Raw genomic sequence first — 23,064 nt, forward strand, 5'->3', positions numbered from 1 at the left:
CCACGGGAGTAGAGTATCCAAGCGGCTCTACTAATTGAGGTAGGACTCATGGTGGTCGTGGTTTGTAGTCAAATTGTACCTTAGCTGGAGGGTCTAACTAGATCTATCTCTCCGGGGGTAGTGAAAGGCACGGATGAAAGGCCCTGCTGGAAACCACAAAACTGCCTTTTTCAAGGATCATATGGATGTGCCTGTTTCAGAGCAGTTCTGAACTTGGTTAGCATCGTACCACCTCGCTAGGCAAGGAACGACTCACATGCATGTAAAGTGTTTCTGATCAGAGAAATCCCATTGGGTATAAGTCCGGACGTTAAAGATCCTCATGGGCCACAACACCCATGAGTAAAGACGGGAATATCTGTAACGGGAACGGATTTTGTCTTGAACAAAAGGGATATGTAAGTCTGTATGTGTAGTTAGGTTCGATACATAAAATGGAGTACCACGTATAATACCACGTTCCGCCAGATGCCACTACCACTTATGGAATGTTTTCGCCCTCTACTCTGTAGCCAATCAGAGTACTGCCCTTCCGAATATAAGCAGGGGCACTGCCTGCAGACTTCAGATTCGTCAACCCGACGAGGTCTCACTCGTACCTCAAGACTCGGCAGCCCGACGAGGTCTTACCCATCACTAATCAACAACGACAGCACACTCGTCAACCCGACGAGCTCTCACAAATCACTAATGGAACACCGTCATCGATGACGACGACAGCAAGGGTACTCGCAGCATTAGCCTGATTCTTAGCCTTCTAAACAGGCTATGAACGCCAACTGCTGCCCTTCGGCTAACACCTGCACTCGAGTCCCTTCGGCCTCTGTGAAGTCAACCGACTCACTGCCCCGGACCTCAGCCTAAGGTTTACACGGTCACAGACCACCACCAACTGTACCACGCACAAGATCTCGGCCTAGATCCATCGTCTCGCTACGAAACAACACCGGCCCTTTTCAGGGCCATAAAACTCCCAGTCACTAAACCCATATTTCCAGTCCGCAAGTCTATACCGGCTTAACTACCGTGTTGTAAAGCAGCATTTTGGAGAGGTAAATTAAAACGTTTGTCAAGAAGTCGTGTAATAGCTCTGTATCGTGTCATAACCTCCTGACGTTTCGGACGTGTGTGAGGATTCCACGTCAGGCGTTTTTCGAAGTACAATCCGAGGTACCTTGTCCGCAGTTGGGAGAGAGAAGATCTTTTCACTGGTAATGTAGGAGGATTTTTCTGTGTTAAATTTTATCCTTTTCTTTTTACACCAAGACTGTAGTAGGATGACGTGTTGTTGGAGGTTTCAAGTGGAAATTACAAGGTAGGAATTGCTAGAGAGAATTGCTGTATCGTTTGCAAATGTGAATGTGGTGGTTTCGGGATGTGATGGCAAAAAACAACAACATGTGATAGTTAGAATTGGTACTAAGTACAGTCACATATCAAGAAATAAGTGGCTCTAAATATAACCACGTAGGGTTGAATTTTTTTGGTTTTTAATAATCTTTACATTGGATGAATTTGTTCTATAAGCCTTTAGGAATTTTTTTATGTGTCTTAAGATCTTTACACCTAAAGAGATTAATTTGTTCATATTTAAATATTTGTCACAAAATTCACATATGTACTTCACTAAACAAGAGATCATATCAACATGTAAATTTAAAAAATACATATGTTGTTACTAAGTAAGTAATTAGGCTGTAACATTGTGATAACTTGTTAGATTATAATAATCTGATATAAATTTACGTAAACATAAGCCCTGAGGAAGAATCCCCAAAAGCTGGCCAATAGTGACTATTGTTTCATTCAATTGACCAGAACTTGATATTCTCCCATCCTTTGATCTGTGGTCGATCTTACACTCAACAACAAATTAATCCGTCTGTATTTGGTCCCCTTAACCGATGTAATTATTTTAATTGTTTGCAATTCATTCAACCTGATGATGAGCGTTTAATACTTCAAATCGAGATAGTTGAATTCAAAAAATTGTGAGTAAGAACTATCCTTTACATAGGTACATTATTTACCTACTATGTAAATGATCAGCATCTATTTGCTTTATACTACTTAAATTAATAACAGTTTAATAGTCGTAAGAACTTTATGAGTGGTGTGTAAACCATTTTGTCAGGGTATTGTAAATTATAGCGTAGAATTCTGGAGAGATGAAAAAGAAAAAAAAGGATTACAAGTTCAAAAAATGCTCTAAGGATAATATACGGAACAAAATTTTGTGAAAATTCTAAGTCCCTAGTTACTAAATTATATGTAATGACGGTGCATAGGTTTTATGTATCTAGGAGTATTAACTATGCAAAACAAAACGTAAATAGTTTTAAAGAAGCATCTGAAATGACAAGTATAAATATATAGGAGACGATGCTACAAAAAATTTGAAAATTTAACAATTGAAATGTACAATAATCTGAAAATCCTATAAAAAACTTAAATTATTATTTATTTTAAAGAAATAAAGAGTACATTTATAGTTAGTTTATTTATTGAAAAAGTACACTTCAAATATAAAACAATAAATTTAACTCGACGACGTTTATAAACAATGTAAATTGTGGCTGCAATAAAAATTCTGTGATTTCGTTATTCATTACTATTTACAAAGGACTACACAGGATAAATTCAACAAACACAACACGTTTTAGTTTATACATCCGATTCTAATTTATTTACGAAAACCACGTTGGTGCAATTACGAGTACTTTATTAGGGCCTAAATCCCTGTTAAGATTTATGGTAATCGGTAAACCGCGTTAAATTTATCACCATTTTCGTGATTTAGAAAAAAGAGGAGAGCTAGCAAGGAAAAAAATTATAAGCAAAACTTTTTTTTCGGTTTTCGTAATAATATATATTCGGGGATTTTTCATGGTGCAATTAACTACTATTTATTTTCTTATTTTTCTTATTTAATATTTACTTCCTAATAAAAAATAAATTAAACTACCTCTGCTGAAACTATTTTGTATCTAATGAAATACAAAACATAATTATAATACTTTGTGGCTGATATGCCTAGAAAACTAGGTTAAAAATACCTTTTTATTTATAAACTTAATTAATATTTGTTTTGTTTTTTCACTTGCAAAAACCCCTGATTTTAGATTTTTGAAAAAATCATACGCCTTCAAAATACATCTGATTTTTTTTAAATTTATAAAACTATTAAGAACCTTGAAACAACTTTACCCCCGTGTTTTAAAAATTTAAAAATTACATCTACTAGCCCAAAAGTCACTCCGTAAATAAATTAGAATCAAAGATTTGAAATAAACCGAATCGGGTGTTATTGTTTAAAGTTATAATTATTTTTCCGTAAAATAAAAAAATACAGCCCAAAGATACACCCAGAAAGATATATTTTTCTCCTTTCCAATTATTGCAGGAATGTTCAATCTGGATAAAATGTAAGGGGGTTGAGAATTTTTAAATGGAACAAACCGGGGTTGATTCGGGCCAAAATAGTTTATTTTTTGATAAAATATCGCATTTGAGGGCTTTAAAGAGTGCTTAAATCGCCTACGAATTGATTTTTCCAAACGATGTTTTGTTGTCAATATTTTCCTGCAAGTGTCTTTCTGTTTTTATAAATATTCAAACATCTAATCTCATTTCAGACAATCATGCATATTATTTTATTATCCTCCGTATAAAGTAGTATACAAAAAATCGACCGATTATATAATAAACCTTGAAATACATGAGCAATCAATATTTTATAATATTAGTAAAATATGTGTAAATAGTTCTAGCAGATTATGTTAAATCCGAAATGATAGAATACAGATATATGTAACAATTTGATTTACCTCGATGTAATTGATATTACCCATCAATGTTATCATTTTATATTGAAAAATCAGTGATTTGGATTATTTAAAAGAAAAGAAAATCCTTTATCGTGATTTTTTTCTTCGAACGTGCCTTATCCCTAATTTTTTATTCAAAACATACCCTAAATAATCTTTTGTGGTTTTATAAATATTGCAAATTGAAATAGAATTTATTAATCACATTTATTTAAATTTTTTTAAATATTTTAACACATAAATTGTCTAATATGAAAAAAATTCATGAGTAAATGGCGAATAATATAAATATATTTTCTAAATCCTTACAGTCAAATATAACTGATTTTTAATGGAATTTTTAAAAACATTCGCAATTTGGTAAATTTTGGAAAAAATATTTATAGAGTTAATGTTTTAACCATGTTGTTATAACTAATATAATTGTACCATTATAATTAGAGATGGGACATGAATAATCTTTATAATAATAAAATACAATAATCAAATGGTGAATTATGTGAAAATAGTTAAAACTAAAAAGAAACGATTTAATAGAAAAATTTGTTTCCAGACAAAAAAATAGACAAAAAACAAGGTAAAATCATACAAACTTACTTTTCAACAGGGACGTTAGTACACGTATTTTTTTTAAACAAAATAAGTCGGAATTTTCTAAATTGCGCGCGATAAATTTTCCCTTCAATTTCGAATGGGTTAGCGATGTTTATCCGGGCGGACGAGCGCGGTGGTAGTTGCCGTCTCGGAGGCAGGGATGCCACTGGAGGCGTCGGGGGCGGCCCAGCATGAAGGGGGGAGACCGCTGCACCCCCGGTACACGTGTTACCGCTCGAGTGGGTTCACGTGCAACCCGGCCCACTTAAGGCCTTTTTAATTTCAAACGGCTCTATCCGCCACTTCAGCCTACTTCTGACAATAAAAAATTGATAATTTTAACTACCCACCCTTATAGACGCAGATAAAAGTGCACTTAACAACTATACTCATTGTAACTACCATTTTACCGAAATATCGACACGTCCATTGCAATTAAAAACATAAAAATGAATTATTAAAAAAAAACGTATATCTAAATAGAAAATTTATGTAAGCATCACTTCAATTTATCACGTTGAGTAAGATCTATAGAAAAATATCAAAAATGTTCTATTCCTACTAGAAATAAAAAAGTAAATTTTATATTTGTATATATTTCAGGCTACGAGTTGCTCAGTAATGTGTCTGCTTGGGTAATTTTCATATCAAAATAACAAGATGCTTGATTGATAAATTTCAATTTTGCAAACTAGTCGCGGTTTTGACGAAAAACCTATTATTTTTCACTATAATCTTGGCAAAATAGTTTCTTTTTAAGGCTTTACATTCCTCGATAAAGTGTCTTTGTGTCAAAATTATATTTTCAGAAGAAACACAAAATCTTTGGATATCCAAGTTCCAATTGTACAATGCAGTACGGTTTAGTAAAAAAAAACTCAATCCAGGTTATTTTTCTCAAAAGGTCCTGGGATTTTTTTCATTTTAAGGGTGTAAATGGCTCAAAAAGGTTTCTGGAAAATATGTGATGTTATTTTAAGAACAGTCACCTATCAAGATAAAAGTGGCTCTGTATATATTCACCTAGTGTTGAATTTTTTGTTTTTTAAAAAATCTTCATATTGGATCAATTTGTTCTATCAGCCTTTAGGAATTTCTTTATGTATCATAAGATCTTTACACCTTGAGAGATTAAGTTATTAATATTTAAATATTTGTCACAAAATTCACATATGGATTTTATTGAATAAGAGATTAAATCTACATGTTCATTTTTAAATTTATATAAGTTCCTACTAAGTACTTAGACTGTAGTATTTTGATAACTTATTAAATTATAATAATCTGATATAAATGTAAGTAAATATAAGCTCTGAGGAAGAAAATATAACCCCGAAATCTGGCCAAAAGTGACTATTGTCTCATCCAATTGACCATGACCTCATTTTCTCCCATCCTTTGATCTGGATTGATATGTATACAGATTAATCCGTCTATATTTGGTCCCCTTAACCCATGTAATTATTTTAATTGTTTGTAACTCATTCAACCTGATGATGAGCGTTTAATACTTCAAATCGAGATAGGTGAATTCAAAAAATTAAGAGTAAGAACTATACTTTACTAGGTACATTATTTATCTACTATGTAAATGATCAGCATCTATTTGCTTAATATTACTTAAATTAATAACAGTTTAATAGTCGTAAGAACTTTATGAGTGGTGTGTAAAGCACATTATCAAACACAAAATCTTTGGATATCCAAGTTCCAATTGTACAATGAAGTACGGTTTAGTAAAAAAACTCAATCCAGGTTATTTTTCTCAGAAGGTCCTGGAATTTTTTTTAAATTTTAACGGTATAAATGGTTCAAAAAGGTTTCTGGAAGTATGTCATGTTATTTTTACACTTAAGACAAAATACTTGGGCAAAAAGGTCTAATTTTGCAAACCAAAGAAGTTCTGTAGTCAAGCCGTAAAAAGTTATTATTTTTCCAAAATAATCGTGACAAATGGTTCTTTTTGAGGCTATACTTATCACAATGAAGTTTCTGGAAAGATGTGATAACCTTGTTTTCATACCTAAGACGTGATCCTAGGTTAGCGAGTTCCGATTTTGCAATCCAGGAGCAGCTTCGTCGAAACACATCAAACTCTGTTTTTTCATCCGTTGACTTTTGCAAAATGTTCGTTTGAGTGAATAAATCTTTTACTAAAATGTCTGGAATTGATTAATGATGTGTTCAGACCTAATCAAGGTCCTTGGGAAGAAAGTACTAATTTAGCAAACCAGTTGCGGTTTTGGCCAGAAGCCTTTTCAATTTGAATAATTGACATAAACTTGTTTTATTGAAGCATAACTAGAAAGATCTGGCTTTTTAAAAACAAGAATTGTTTCCTTTTTAATTAGTTTTTATACGTTTTTTAAGCTTTCTTGAGTGAAGTTATTTTTTGCAATATTTTAAGCAGTTTTGTACATTACTTTTAAAACATAGTAAATATAAAACTCCTAATTCTTAGGAGAAATATATTTTTTCATAATCTCCGAACTTGTTTTCAGGCGCGGAAATAAAGGCAATCTTCAGGAGATTTGCTAATAACCGTTGCATTTCCCTCCAATGAGTAAATTAAGGGGAAGACGTCGAGGTGATAAAAGAAAAAAAAATCCTTTAATCAATGGGCAAGAAAGGATGGCCTCGGGAGGAAATAATCCCGTCCAATTTTCCGTTTAAAGTGCCGACATTTCCCAGTTAATTACCTTTCTTTTTTTTTCTGTTTTCATAAAGGCGATAAAAGGGTCGACAATCGTTATATTCAGCCGTCGGGGACATATCTGGCCACCGCGCTTCCCACCCCCTCCCCACGTGGGATTTAATTACAACACGTGAAAAGGACAAGTTTTCCCATTAGTTTTCCGCGACCGTCTTGACTCAAAGCCGACTCGACAATCGTAACACGATCAAACCTGGAAATTGCGGAAGAAGTCCGGGAGTCGATAACTCCTCCCCGAAGGAAAAGCTACTGAATTAAAACTAATTAACAATTTAATCCTTATGTTAATGGGCTCTTTCCTTTTCATCAGTGCTCCTTTTTCATCGGGCCGGATTATCCGTCCGTCGAATCTCGTCTTATTTAGAAAGTTAGCAGATTGACATCAGACAGTTTCAAACTGAAAACCCTTTCAAAAGGCTAAAGACGTTCTCTGTTATTCCATTATAACAGTTACAACGGATTGTGTTCTTAATATAGCAAACTTAGCTCTAAAACAATGTAAATTGTACAAAAACAAACAAGACGCATTCCATGTATCCTACGCGAACTAGCAAAACTCACAAATGTATTTAACAAAAACACATGATCATTTTAAATAACCTTAAATAACTGACAAAAAGTCCACCAAATATGTTGAAAATCGGTTCAATAGTAAATTAAAAAAATAAAACTCATTATAACATAAAATGTATAAATTTCTAGATGAAGCGTCTTGATCCTTGGATAGACAGTTCCAATATTTCAAGCTAGGGGCGGTTTTATCGACAAACCTCAATTTTGTTATATTTATCTATATGATCCTGACAAATATTCCCTTTTGAAGCAATAAATTTCTTAATAAAAGTCTGGAAAAGTGAATTTTAAGAAGGAAGTAAAGATTCTTGGTTAAAAAGTTCCAATTTTCAAGCTATGGGCGGTTTTATCGACAAACCTAATTTTGTTACATTTTTCTATATGATCCTGACAAATATCTTTTTGTTACTATCCAAGTATTATCCTTTTGAAGTTATAAATTTCTCAATAAAAATATGGAAAGGGGTAGTAATTTAACTTTCAGAAGAAATTAAAATCTTTCGATAGAAAGTTTCAATTTTGCAAGCTAGGCGCGGTTTTATGGATAAACCTCAATTTTGTTATATGTATGTAAGGACCCTATTAAATTCTGACTTTTGAAGTCATAAGTTTCTCAATAAAAGTCTGGAAAGACGGAGTAATATATTTTTCATCGAGATCCTTGATTAGAAAGTTCTGATTGTAAACGCTAGGCGCGGTTTTATCGACAAACTCCATTTTGTTATATTTCTCTGTTTGATCCTGACAAATATTCCCTTTTGAAGCAATAAATTTCTCAGTAAAAGTCTGGAAAGGGGTATTTAATATTCAGAAGAAAGTTAAGATCCTTGGATAAAAAGTTTCAATTTTGCAAGCTAGGCGCGGTTTTATGGATAAACCTCAATTTTGTTATATGTATCTAAGGACCCTATTAAATTCTGACTTTTGAAGTCATAAGTTTCTCAATAAAAGTCTGGAAAGACGGAGTAATATATTTTTCAGATGTAAGTAAAGATCTTTTGTTAGAAAGTTCTGATTGTAAAAGCTAGGCGCGGTTTTATAGACGAACCTCCATTTTTTATATTTCTCTAATGATCCTGGCAAATATTACCTTTTGAAGCTACAAATTTCTCAATAAAATTCTGAAAGGGGGTAATTAATTTAATTTTCAGGCGAAAGTTAACGTCCTTGGATAGAAAGTTTCAGGTTTGTAAGCTAGGAGCGTTTTTCTCGACAAACCTCAATTTAACCATTTCAATACCTAAATTTTCTATCATATACCTCAATTTTATAAATTTTTGTAATTATCCTGGCAAATGTTTTCATTTGGAGCTATAAAGTTCTCAACACAGCGCCTGGAAAGGTGTAATTCTCTACCTCTCAGACCTTTTGACAAACAAACTACCAATTTTGTAAAACAGGGGCGGTTATTCCGAAAAAACCTTTAATCTAGTTATTTTTCCCTGTTCATTTTGGCAGGTTTTTGGACAAATCTTTTAATGTAATGTCTCGGAAGATGTGTTAATGGCACTTTCACACCTAAGAACTATAATTAATTCTTAATTAATAACTCTATAATTAATTCAACGTTTGCAAACCAGAAACAGTTTTGTGGAAAAATCACAACCCTTTGGTTTCCCCTAATGATCCTACCAATTTTTTTTTGGGTTTTAGAGGATAACCTTTCTCTATAAAGTGACTCGGATGCTATCCATTTCTCCATAACCTGACTGGAATGATGTGATAATAATATTTTTAGTTCTAGGACCAGATTCTTAGCCAGAGAATCCCACCTTTGCAAACCAGGAGCGGTTTTCGCAAAAACCTCAAACCCTGTATTTTTTAAGTTCATTTGTATGAGGCTACACAATATCCTTGGGTAGGACGTTCTAATTTTGCCAGCTAGGAGCAGTGTTGTGGAAAAACTTAAAATGCTGTTTATTTTCTTATATGACGCTTCGTGTTTTGAGGAGGTGGAGAGTATACAGTAATCATAAATAATTTGGGAGGTAAGAACAATGCCATGCAAACAGCAAATGCTTTCATAAATTTGAAAGAAAAAGTCAGTAATGTTCTGTATTTTGGAATTTAATTGTTTTTATTTCTGAAACAAAGGGTAATTAATTAAGCATAAGTAGAATTGAAACGCACTCGTGCGTAAAGGCGCAAGGCAAATAAAAAACCTACCTATTGTAGAAAAGCAATCCGTGAAGTACCCCTCAGACAAAAGTTTATGAGAGACTTGGCTTTTTCGGTTTTCATTTTTAATCAGACATCAAAATTCCGAACGCCATGGGGTATGTTACTTAATGAGAATCTTCCACTGGGAGAGCAGATGGCCCGTTATACTTTGAAGACAATAGACAACAGTCAACTATAAAGAGGCATATTAAGAAGTCGTCGTAAGCCCCCTTTTGTCCGCGTGTGCGCTTTCATCATGCAGATTCCGGTGTGCTTGAAGCAATAACGTGTCCTCTGCTTGTTAAAAAGGGGAATTTTTTTATGACGGAACATCATTGGAATAAACTAAAAGTTCCAAATTTTTACCATACCGATTCAAAAAATCTTTCTCTATTTTTGGAATAATGTATTCAAGTAGCATACTTGGGAGAAATTTTGAACTTAAAAGCATGAAAAAAATAGAAATTCGACTAGGAGCCCAAAACATCTATAAAAATACCAAGGAATATTTTGAGTTTAAAAAAACTAATTGCATTGGAAGAATGTTTGCACAATTCTTAAGGTGTTTTTTTAAAGAGCTCACAACCATTTCATAAAATCCATTTATTGAAGAGATTTATTTTGAGGGAGCCAGACTTACCTCTTCAGTCTCGTGTCAGTTTTGAATGCGTTTCCAAAATCGATATCTTCAACAAATGGATTTGGTGCAATGATTGGGAGTTCTTAAAAAAACCTTCAAAACTTTTTAAAAGCAATTTAAAGTAAATATGTATAAAAGAAACAGGAATGAGGACGAAAAGAATGAAAATCTTTTAAGATCTTATAAAATACGAAAATTTTCGGACATCACTCCGGGAGAAGTAGAATTTGTATAGTTCGCTCGAAAGAGAGAGAGAAAAAAAAGAGACTGAGTGAGAACCGTAAGAGAGAAAATGAAATTAAGAGAAAGAGAGGGTAACAGAGAGACAGAAAAAGAAAGAGACAAAGAAATAATGAGTGAGAGAGAGAGTATGAAAAGAACCGTAAGAGAGAAAATGAAAATAACAAAAAGAGAGAGTAACAGAGAGAGAAAAAGAAAGAGTGAAAGAAAAATAATGAGTGACAGACAGGGGGTGAGTGAGAAGGACTGTAAAATAAACAACGAAAAAAGAAAGATACAGAGGTAGGGAGAAAAAATAGTTTGAAAGAGAAGAAAAAGTAAGCTGGACTAAAAGAGGGAAAGAGAATGTGTATGATAGAGAGGGAGAGAAATAGAATAAAAAACCATGAAAGATAAATGAGATTGAAAATGAGAGGGAGGAGTGGGTTAATGAGAAGGACGGTAAGGGAAAAAATTAACGAAAGCGAAAGAGAGTGAGATAAACTGAAAGCGAGAGAGGGCAAGAGAGAGAATGAGAAAAGTGAGAAAAAGAAAAAAGACTGATTTGTCTAGAAAAACAACGTCCTTACTTTTCACTTCCAACCCCCAACAGTAAAGTTAAAATTATTGTTAATATTTTTATTGAGTTGGCCAGTAATTTCTTATTTACGTGTGGTTTCGAAGCGATAAACCGCTTTGGTGGAAACATGCGAAAAACATTAACAGCAGCAATGGTTAAATTATGCAATTTGAATTGTAAACCTTGTTCCACTTTTATAAAGCAATTATAATTATTTTTGACATAAGTCGTTTTATTGAATAAAAGATTTGCGTGTGAGATAACCGGCTTTGGAGGATAAATTGTTTTCGTTGTTTAGCATCGATCTTTTGCTTCGAAATAGTATTTGAATCGACGTCTTCTGACTTGTTTTAATTTTAACCTAATCCTTTTTAGAAAGCGATTGGGAAAACAATGCTCTGTCGAATTTTAACTGATTTTTTTTCTACTTACGTGTAGCGGCTCTTTGATGATGGGACCGGCCTGACCGATGTACAGCGTCGATGCCGCGTCGAAGTTGAGCTCCTTGGGTATCTTATTCACCTTCACCTCTTCCTGGTGGACGCAGTTGAGAGCGATGTCGACGGCGAAGTCGCGAACGGAGATCGTCACCGGGGTGAACTTCGAAAAAATCGTCTCCAACTTGAACGAAGCGAGCACGTTCGACGTGTAATGTCCGCTGACGTTGATGTCCGTGTAGTATAGGGTCACGTTGCTCCAATTTTGGTCGATCAATTTGACCGAAACGCCGAATTGCACGATCTAAAACAAAACGGAACATTTTAAGACGATCTAATATTTAACATCCCTAGGTCATAAAAATCCATGTTATGTTGAAACTGGCCTACATTTAGTTCGCCTGATCTCGCCGTAAGTTTTGTAGATTATTGTACTCAATCGATAAAACTAGATTTCTTATTACTACTATACCCTACTACTATTTTTACTACTACAACTAACTCAATTTAAGCCTGGAGCTTGACCTATGGTCTCATTCTTCAAAAATATTTGTCCGTGTTTCTTAGGTGACCGGCTCTCCCTTAGTTTTCCCTTCATATCATCCTACTTAGCTTTTCAGTTAGTCTATTTTTAAAAAGTCAGATTTCTGCCTTTTTCTACGTTTATGGCCCAACCACTGTACTCTTCCTATTTGGGATAGGGCAGAAGGTAAGGTGATAGTCATTTCAGACTAGAAGATACGAATCTTCGAGGATAAAATCTTAACCACACTCTGTTCACCACTTTTGGCCAATATTTATATCTCACTTTCGGAAGTTTCCGGATCTGATAATTGTTTCATTAACGAGTTTTCAGTGGAGAGTCTTCTCATGATGATTAGGCAATTTTTGCTGAAATTTTTCGCATTTACATGATGTTAATCTTTACATAAGCTACCTTCTTTTTAAAACTTTTCGGTCGTTAATCTTCACTGATCACGGAGTTCTCAAAGTCCGTTTTTATACCCAAGCTGTTTCAACCATTGTGGGTTTAAAGGTTGGTTTTTTTCCCCCATCCACCTCTCCGCCGTACCTAAGGGAGACCCCATACCGGCGGACCACGGCCACTAAACTAATTCAAATGGGATGCAAGTTTAGGGGATCTTATTGTGCTTAACGTCTTCCTTCGACCCTGAAAGGGAAGACCCAAGGAAGAAGAGAAATATTTTTCTTATTATTAATTTATCTAATCTAATAGGTCTCCCATTTGATGGTTAATCCTTTTGAATACACTTTCTAGTAAATACAATATTTTAATGAATAAATAACAATTATGGGTACAAGGAGTAACCAGCCCGGAATTAAAAGTTCAGGGAAACGCTAAGATCTAACAAGTAACTTATCATAGGAAGAAAAAGAAGAAAAAACTAGTCAGGTACTTTATCCACTATAGCTTGGCTAACAGGCTTGAGGGCCTCAAACGTCCTCTTTTCTTTAACCAGTTCGTTGATGGTGGGTGGCCAAGTGTGGCGGAAGAGGAGCTTTAGTGGTTCCCTCACACTCTCAAGGAGGGGGCAGTTGAATAGTCTGTGTTGGACACTGTCATCAACTCCGCAGTCGAGACACAGTGGACTGTTAGCTCTACGGAATCGGTGCAAGTAAGCGTTGAAATTTCCGTGATCTGTCATTATTTGTGTGATCCAGAGATCTGGTTGAAACCACTTTGATCTTGCTCGGTCCTCAATACTGGGTGTTAAACTCGTGGGTTAACCTTCCCTTGGTGCTTCTGAGGGAAGGGAAGGTTAACCCACGAGTTTCTACCCAGTATTGAGGACCGAGCAAGAGGAAAGTGGTTTCAACTATATTTCTGGATCACACATATAATGACAGGTCACGGACATTTTATAGGTTGGTACCCCCAGTATTTAAAAGTTGGTTGTCGTCTGCGGTTGGTTCATCAAACTTTGTTTTGATTTTGTAAAGGCAAAACAGCAATAGGAGTCTGAACAAAATGGTTGACAGTGCATCATTGTCACTTACGACCTTGAACCTGTCATCATGTCATTTTTAAAGGAACACCCAAGAACTTAATTATTTTAATGATGTCTTGAAAAGTTCTGTTCGAGCAAAATCGACTGAAGTATCTCAAAGTTGTCGCGATCTTAGGAATGTGACATGACAGAGGAATCATTGCGATTGTCCACCCGGTGGAAAGTTAATTCCAATCCGAACGTTGTAAATGTCTTTTCGAATGGGGAAAATCAATCGTTGGCAATCGTATTGCAGTCATCCCATTTCGTGTGTTTTTGCCGTTTGATCGTTCTCGACGAGCCCAGAGGGGACAACGTTGAAGATTCACTCGGCACTCGCACATTATGCCGGTTTAGAAAGAGCGCCTGGGGGGACTTCGGTAATTAATGTTTGCGGGGGTCGGGGATGCTTCCTGGACTCTAACGACTCCGCGGTGCCGAGCCGGGGGTTTATCAAGCCCCCGAACCTCCCCCCGCAGCCAACCATACCAAATCAACCCTCAGGAACTGTAATCTACGCTAATCCCTCTCTATGGTGTAGTTGAAAGGTATCTTCAAAATAAATTCAGCCCTAATTTTAGGATTTTAACCAAAATTCAAATCTTACTACAAATAAAATATAAAGATCGAAAAAATGATCACCACTTTAGAAAAGAATCCATAAATTGTAAACTAAGAGAAGTGTTGTATGCATGCCAGATTCTACTGGAATTTTGCAGATTTACTTCAAATTAGTCATTCTGACAAGCCTTTCATTTATTTTATTTTCATGTGCTTTTCGACAAAAAGATAAAACAAACAAACTACAACAACACAACTACTAGTAAAAAGGAAAATCAAAAACAACGAGACCAGATAGATTACAATGAAAATATTTTACAAACGAAATAGTACCCTTTTACCCTCTTTTTTTGTGAAAAATTTGTTAAAATAAATTCTTAAATCTCCCACCCCCAAGGATTAAAAATTATCAAGTAACCCTAAAGAGAGGGAAAGCCAAGGGAATAAAGATGCCAAGTCAGGACCGAAGTTGGTCATATAGAAAGATAGGTTTTGTACAAGAAAATGCTTACTTTTTGGTTTTGGTTTTGATTATTTTGTTAATTAATCACAATCTTTTAGTATTATAACTTGAAAAACTATCTAAACCATTATCTGTACTTAAATTCACTAATTTCTTGGTCCGCTTGACAAATTAACACATTACAATTAATTAAGGTTTTAGTCGAGATGAAAAAAAAGTTAATGGAAGGAGCGGGATTCGAACCCACGATCTTCGGCTATATACGACGCTGCTCTACCACTTGAGCTATCGTGAGGGAAAACTCATAAGGTGGGGTTGAGATAGGAAGTTGATGTCCGAGTGGATCGAGCAGCGGCGTATCTAGCCGAAGATCGTGGGTTCGAATCCCTCTCGTGCCATTAACTTTTTTTCATCTCGACTAAAAACCTTAATTAATTGTAATGCATTATCTGTACGTTGATATTTCTCTATTCAACCACTAACAATTCTATGAGAGCAAATTTAAGCTGCCAAGTGTCATAAAGCCAGAAAACGAAAACATCAACTGAAATTAAAGCTGCAAATTATTACACAGTTTTATTATTTTCAGATCATATCTTAGGGGGAAACGATCAATCGTGAATATAGTTTAAGGATTAACGATTAATTTAATCAATGGCGAGTTTGATTAAAGATTAATCTGATTTATCGATTAGTCTAGATTCACGATTAAACTATTATCCATGGCAGTTTGATTAAAAACATTAATCGTTAATCAGTTTACTATTAATGATTGATTGTTAATCGTTAATCGTTAATCGAGTGAAATTTGCCCAGCTCAGCCTTTCAGGGTAATTTGAGATGGTTCTATTTTTCTCTTTTTGATTTTTTTTTAATTTATGTTCAACAGGTATTTATGTTTTTAAACTGTTTTGTCAACACTCCCTTCTGTACGCCAATTTGGGACAACTATAACACATTAAAAGGATAAATTTTTATTTATAAATAAAATATGCGCAGGGATATTTTTTCGGGGTTTATAATATGACTGTCTCGCATATTTGAGCTGTTTTGATTAATACAATGAAAAATAACTAGCCTAATTCTGATTAACAGACCAATTAGTATTGTTGACAAGTTAACTTTCGTTTGTTCCATTCCATGGATATTTATCGACAAGAAAAGCTTCAATAAAAATGAGTCTGTTGAGAAAAAAAATAATATGGGCTGTAAGTCGTATTGGTCTGGACTAAACAATATGGCCGATTCTTTGACTTTAACCCTTTTGTTATCGAATTCAACATTCTATGGGGAGCTTTTCTAGCAGATCTTTTTTTAGCAAAACAAATTCCATATGGGGTACAATGAAACGTTTTATTCCTGGAGAAAAACGAAAATAAAACCTTTCTTTCTTTTTTCAGATCTTCTGTTGATTTATAACTAAATACTTTATTGCCTCTCAACATGACACACAATTACGCAGAAAACGAACACTTTGAGCACTGAAGATGATGTCAATAATGATCGAAACGTTGGCACGATAAAGAAAATGTTTTTATAAAACCTACCTCACACCAGACCGCATCTCACCATCTCCGAATAATCATTAATTATTTTATTCATATAACTTAAATAATTCATTAATTTTTTAATTAATGTTCGTCTGAATATTTGATAGAATCGTGATTCTAAAACAACTGACAGGCAAAAAATTCCACCCACTTGTCATATAACTTGATTTGTATATATTTTTATATATTTATCAAAGTTTCACATTTTTTAACGTTTAATAATTGAGTCTTTGGCTTAAAAAAGTAAAAAATAATGTAAATTGCTAAGGAAAATGAAAAAAAGACGGACAGATAAACTTTGTTTTACATTTTTAATTAAAATTTCAATATTGCGTACTTTCTCCTCTTGCCTTAATTGTTTAGAAAACCAGTCTGGAAATACCTCTTTTCTGAAGGTTGCCCATTCTTTATTTCAAGATCGTGGATTGTATCAGGAAGTGATGGACGTGCTCTTATTCTTCTTTTGAGGTTATCCCATAAATGTTCGATGGGGTTCAAGTCTGGAGAACGGGCTGATCAAGCTAAGACCATGGTGTTATGCTGTTGAAGGTTTGTACTATGCGAGCGACATGCGGACGGGCATTATCTTGCAGTAGAATAGGATTGCCGCTGATGGCATGGACGATAGGAAACACACGATGGTCCAAAATTTCAGACACATAGCGAATGGTCATCAAAGACCATCCAAGAACAACAGCCAACTCTCTGCGACTCTCCAGTGAAATTTCCGCCCACACCATTACTGAGTTACGTTGAAAAGTTTGGCTCTGGGAAAAATTACAAGCTTTGTACCTTTCATTTCGCCTTCTCCACATTCCTTCACGCTCATCTGGAGATCGTAGAGCAAATCCGCACTCAGTACAGTAGATTCACGTCCTAAGATCATTGGGTGAGTTCTCGAGCAAATGCAAGCCGTACAACTCAGTGTGTTTTGGTCAATTTTGATCCTCTTAAGGGGCGAAAAGCCATTAGTTCATACTGATTTAATCTTCTTCGGGCAGTGCAGACAGTTTGACACCTAAAACTTCCTAAAGCTGATGAATCGTTTGAACAACAGTGAGGTGCCGGTTTCGCAAAATTCTCAAAGTAAAAAAACGGTCTTCCTGTGAAGTCTAACGGCGTGTCGCAGAGTTAGGTAGAGGACTCCGATGGCAATGGCCGCACAGCTGATGGAACGCTGATCATCAATAAGTGAAACTCCACGCGCAACATCCTGAGCAGAAGTGACAACCAAACATGATGAATAGGTTGAACAGTAGTACAATGCCGGTTTCGCCAAATTCTCAAAAATCAAAAAATGGTTCTGTTACCCTAGGACTCCAGAAATGGGCCTTCTCTGGTAGGACCCATTTTCTCGAAAACGTGTAACGGTGTGGCGCAGTGTGAGGTAACTCCGATGGCAATAGCCGCATACCTGATGGAACGCACATCATCATTAAGTGCAACACCACGCGCAATATCCTGAACACTATGTTGCATTTCTAAGATTAAAAATTGAAATAAAGAAGAAAAACAGATGAAAACTAAATAGTTTATTGCTTCAGAGACAAGCTCAATGAGACTGAATAGCCATTTTAATTTCTATAAAAACCAAACATTGAACACGTTTATCCTCGTTCTGGATTAAGATTTAAATTAAAACAGTTTAGATAAAAACAAATAGACAAGTTAAGAGTAGAATTTTCTCATATGGAGAAAATTAAAAAATCAATTGGATGGAATTTTCTGCCTGTCAGTGTATAAGGGTTTAAAAAAAAACCATGCGTCGCAATGCGTAAGAATTTTGTTTCAAACTTTGCTGAATGCAGGTAAAGCCTCAGTGGAAGACGATGCTCAATTACTCGACTGTCTAGGCCAGGATTCTTACGTTACAAGACGAGGATTATCAGGAACAAATAAGGCAACAAATGCTACCTTTAAGCCGCCATCTTAGAACACTCCGTGTTCGGATTATCCTCCGACGATTATCATGAATTATTAGTAGTTTATATAGCACAGCGGGTCGATGACGGCACTAATCTTCTCTAAAGTTGAAATAAAACTGGATAAAACAAAGCCGAAAAATATCTGTTTCTTCTTGCTTATACCCCGGATATCGAACCTGGAATTTTTGCCAAATGAGAGCCTCGGCCACAAAATTAAACTAATGGCAGCGAAACAGGAAAACAGAGTGATTCAGACCCTCCTCTCAACACGGCATACGAATTTCTAATGAAGGATTTTTGAAAGCTTCAAGAATTGTAAATTATGATGAGTTTTCACCTTCTGCTCAATAAAAACGGTACGGTCACAAATTATAAAGAAAAGGTATAAAACAGTAGATGCAGCCATCGCCACTTCCTCACAAGGACACATATTTAAACAAAGGACTTTTTGAAACTTCAAAGATTTCCAATTGCAATGAGATATTTTATTCCCAGCTTAGTCACACAATAAAATATATTGTCAGTAAGCTTGGACACAGTAAAGGGGAATGACTTAGCTCCTCGCCACTCCCTGCTTATATCTCTAACATCACACCCTGGGTTTTCCGCCCAATTGCTCAGATTTCAAGTTTAGACAAGAGATTTGACCTCTATCTAAAAACTGCTTTCATTTTAAAATTGGGATGCGATGTTTTACCACCGGATTAAGAAAAAGCCCACAAATTAGTACAATACAGCAATACACAGTTCAAAGGAATAACAGGGTGACTCGTCCACTCACCTCTCCCTACTTATAACCCTAATGCCCTAAGTCATATACGTCTGAGGTGACATATCTAGAGCGGATGGAATTTTGAAAGCTGCAAGACTTCAAATCAGGATGAAAGATTTTACCTCGACCTTACGCAAATGTAGTAGCCATACAATTAAAAATAATGGCAGTTAGCAGTAGAAACAGTAAAGGCGAATGTCTAAACACCTGGCCACTCCCTCCTTATAACCTTAATACCACACCCTGAGCTTTTATTACATATCACAATAGGATGGACATTTGTAAACTAAAACCAACTTCAGTTAGAATGGGAGGTTTTACCGACAGACACTCCCTACGCCCCATGGCACATAGTTTCGAAAAGGCGGATTTTCGAGACCAAAAAGATTTCAAATTAAGATGAAACATCTCTAAAAATTGGTACTGCCAAAGATTTAAAAAATGTCATTAAGCTGAGATACAGCAACAGAAGTGACTCAGTCACTCGCTACTCCCTGCTTATAACCCTAATACCACATACTGCGGTTTTGCTTTCCTCTTAAGGACACATACTTCAACGGACATATTTTCTAAAGCTACATGGATTTCAAATTAGGATGAAAGATTTACCTACAGCTTGGAAACGTGGTAGTCACACAATTAAAATTAATGGCAGTAAGCAGAATACGAACGACTCAACCCCTCGCCACTCCCTCCTTATAACCCTAACGCTGTAATTTTCATATCTTAAAGGGAAAATTACATTTAGGAAAATTACAAGGAATTCAAGGTAAGATGAGAATTATTTATAAAAAAAAGTAATACTGCAAAATAAAAATAAAAAAGGCAGCAAGAAGTAGATAAAGCAAACCTTAGTAACTCAGCTTGGATATATTTTTGTCTGTTTCCATTGTGGTGATAAATTAATATTGCGTGATAATAGACCAAAACTAAACTAGCGAGACTAAACGGACCGGATATTTTCGAATAGAAATATGGCTACTTACAGTTTCGAGCGGGTTGACTATGGCGAACAGGAATCCTCCGCCATCTGGCCTTTCGATCCGTAGTATGAAATGTATGGAAAACTCTGAGTAAAACCTCTCAGGGACGTAGAGTCGGTGGGGTACTTTGACGTCCGAGCCGGGCTTTATCCCCATAGCCGGGAACCCGTCGGTACCGCTCACGAAAAAGAGGTTCTTGTCCTCGAACGGGATCTTGATCGCCTGGAGCAAGTCCGTCTCTGTAGGTTCTGCAAAAAAAAAAAAATAGATGAATGTTTAGCATTGATTGAACAAGTTATGGAATAACGTCATCATCTGTTTTGTATAAGTTTGATTTTGTTTGATTATAACTTTCATCATCGTGATTCGAAGCCACAGCATCGTGGTGTTATAAGTTTGCCGGACGCCGGGAGCGGATCTCTCTCCGGTCGATTTTGAGAAAATATTGACTCGAAGTTGAACCGCAAATGTTCAATAATTACGCGAAGATTCGTCCAACAGCGTTTTTAAGGCTAAATGTACGGAATCCGGAAAAGGTTCGGTTTTCCTCTCAACTTTCCATTATGAAAGTAACTCGAATAGTCGTTTAATTGTTTCCTTTTGCTCAAAAGGTGCACTTACGTAACTCAGGAATAACCGAAGTTTACATGCTTCATTTCAACCAACGATAGTGAAATTTAATAGTTTTCAGTATCCAGTCTTTCAGTAACCTTTTAAACAATCCTCGTCGGATCCGGATTCCAGGTCGTCTATGTACTCCCAAAAGTAGTGGGTAAAAATAGTATGGACCGAGAGCGCTACCCTGATGGACACCCGAGGATTGTGAAGCAGAATCAAACCCAGGTGAGAGATTAGATTAAAGAAAGAAACCTGACTTAGAGGAAAACTCCAGAGAAACATTCCTTTGTTTTAAGGGATGTTGATGTCCAAAACTGTTGGACAGTGGTGTTGCAGGAGAGAATGGCATATCAGCAGTACACAAGGTCTAACCTGTACTCAAAGGTAATAAGGTTAAGTGTGTAAAGGTGTGCACTGCTCTTGAGTTTCCAGAATAAAAATCGGTGCCAGATTCGATCGAAAGTCTGACTTTATTCTCAAGGGTCGAATAGTGTCTTGAGCAAATGTTAGGACAGTGTTGTCAGGATGGTAACTGGTCGTTCGCAGTTTCTTTAATAAAAGTAGCTTTTAATTTCTGATGGTGCGTTTGGGGCATTGTTTGATCTAAGGGTGCGTGAATAAAGGGCCTGAATTCTCCGGTTCGTTCAAGCTCTCACGTCAAATTTCCATATTGGCTTTAGTGTCTAATTGTCTATAGTCTTTTAAGTGCTCGTTTTCGTTTGTACCTGTCAGTTAAGTCCGGGAATAAGGATTTCTGATCAGATGTTTATCTAGATACACCAAATGTAGCGGATTACTTTTAAGTAGAAAGGGGATGAGGTTACAATAATTTGGGGGTAGATGCAACATCGGTGGTCGTCGGGTCATCGCGTTGCGTAGCAGTGTAGCACTCGCTTTAAGGCTATACTTTGGGTCTTTGTAGTGTTGAGTGTGATTCAACATTTTTTGGTGTAGGTGGGTCCTGTGTGTTCCGGATGGGAAGGGATATGAGGTACACTAAGGTAAGGTACACTCGTGTTCACTTTGTTCAAAAGGAGAATAAGAGAATCCCAACTTTATTGTACATGTAAGCCAGGTAAGACTTGAGGATGAGGGCGTGTGTAGAATGCCCTTTACTTTCTAAAGCAAAACAAGGTGCCAGGCATGATCGAAAGCCTGACATCGAGTAAGACCTCCCGAATAGATTCCCTTTTTCTCAAGGGAGGGTGCGATGATATCCTAAACTGGTGAACCGTGGAATTAGAGGATAGAACAGTACGGTCATCAAATAATATTTAATTCTATGTCCAAGGATTCTTAGGTGAATTTACGATTTGTTGAGCTTTTAGGAATAAAAAAACATTTCAGCTCTGATTTCAGCTGGTCGATACGATCTACGAGTTTTTATCGATGTAATTTTAAAAATTTTGGTACCATATAATTCTTCGATCAAGATGTTCAGGAAATATCAGTAATGGCTTTTTAAACAAAGATAAAGATAGTACGACCTGTCCATAATATAAAGTAATACATTAAAAAGATAGCACATAAAAGTGAAAAGAGATGTCATAAGGACTGACCCGCAAAAGGGTAACTTACTGTGTTCTAGTGGAGCTACGTTAAACCGCTAAGCCGGCGAAGTACGGTGCGCCGCCGCTAGGAAGCTCTCGCCGGTACTTACAGTAGAAAAAAGCCCGCTTTAAAATATAACTTATGAAATTTCTTGCCAATCAACTTGATAACATATTGAACAGGGTGACTGGCGATAAGTGCGGAAAATTTCAGGACGAGTTTCTACTCACCATATGAAACAAAAAACTTAATTAATAGTCCGAATCTCAACGGAAAAGAAGTAATTTCAATTTGTTTTGTTTTCGACTTAGGTCCACTAAATTGCTTATAACTTCAGATTAACTGTTTACTTTAAGTTAGTGAATGTAAGTCGAATAAAACCTGAAATTACCTTTTCATCGTTGAGATTAGGACAAGGATTTATAAAAAATATTTTCTTGCATAAGGTATTCAACAAGACTTTCTGAATTTTTGGACACTTATCGCCAGTCACCCTGAAATAAAACTGTTATTATTTAATTGCCTTTTGATGGTACTTTAATAAAGTCCTGTTTTAATATTTGGATAATTTTAGGCCTTTTTCTTTTACTAATGTAGAATACACTACAAACTACTAGACTTAGAATAGAACTAGAATGGGTTAGTATATTTAACAGAGATTAAAAAATCGAATGATTGAAAATTGGCCATACTAGTATAACCTTTACAGATGGAAGATCGTTCATGTTTTACTAGATTTGAAGCTTGAATGTTTCAGAACTGTTAAAAACAATTGGTTTGTAATATTATTAATATTTAATGATTTTAGGCGTTTTATATTAAAATATTTGAATGATTATTTAATGTGGCGATGTTTCCCCGGCCATGACCGAACGGTCTCTTTAGCGTC

The 23,064-nt window shown here is 35.6% G+C and overlaps 1 protein-coding gene across 1 annotated transcript in view; it reads right to left on the reverse strand.

Moving 5' to 3' along the window:
* Positions 1 to 11,699: 11,699 nt before the first annotated feature.
* The window catches only part of LOC112128166 (collagen alpha-1(XV) chain-like), a 65,086-nt gene continuing 53,721 nt past the window's right edge, over positions 11,700 to 23,064 (reverse strand). The window contains exons 3-4 of the mRNA XM_024229974.1: positions 20,010 to 20,254; positions 11,700 to 12,047 (exon numbers count right to left, since the gene is read on the reverse strand). Coding sequence (XP_024085742.1) covers positions 11,715 to 12,047; positions 20,010 to 20,254 — 578 coding nt within the window. The 3' untranslated portion in view covers positions 11,700 to 11,714. The remainder of the gene's footprint in view (positions 12,048 to 20,009; positions 20,255 to 23,064) is intronic.

Source organism: Cimex lectularius, unplaced genomic scaffold (genome assembly GCF_000648675.2).
Source record: "Cimex lectularius strain Harlan isolate CLEC.00 unplaced genomic scaffold, Clec_2.1 scaffold473, whole genome shotgun sequence".
NCBI lineage: Eukaryota > Metazoa > Arthropoda > Insecta > Hemiptera > Cimicidae > Cimex > Cimex lectularius.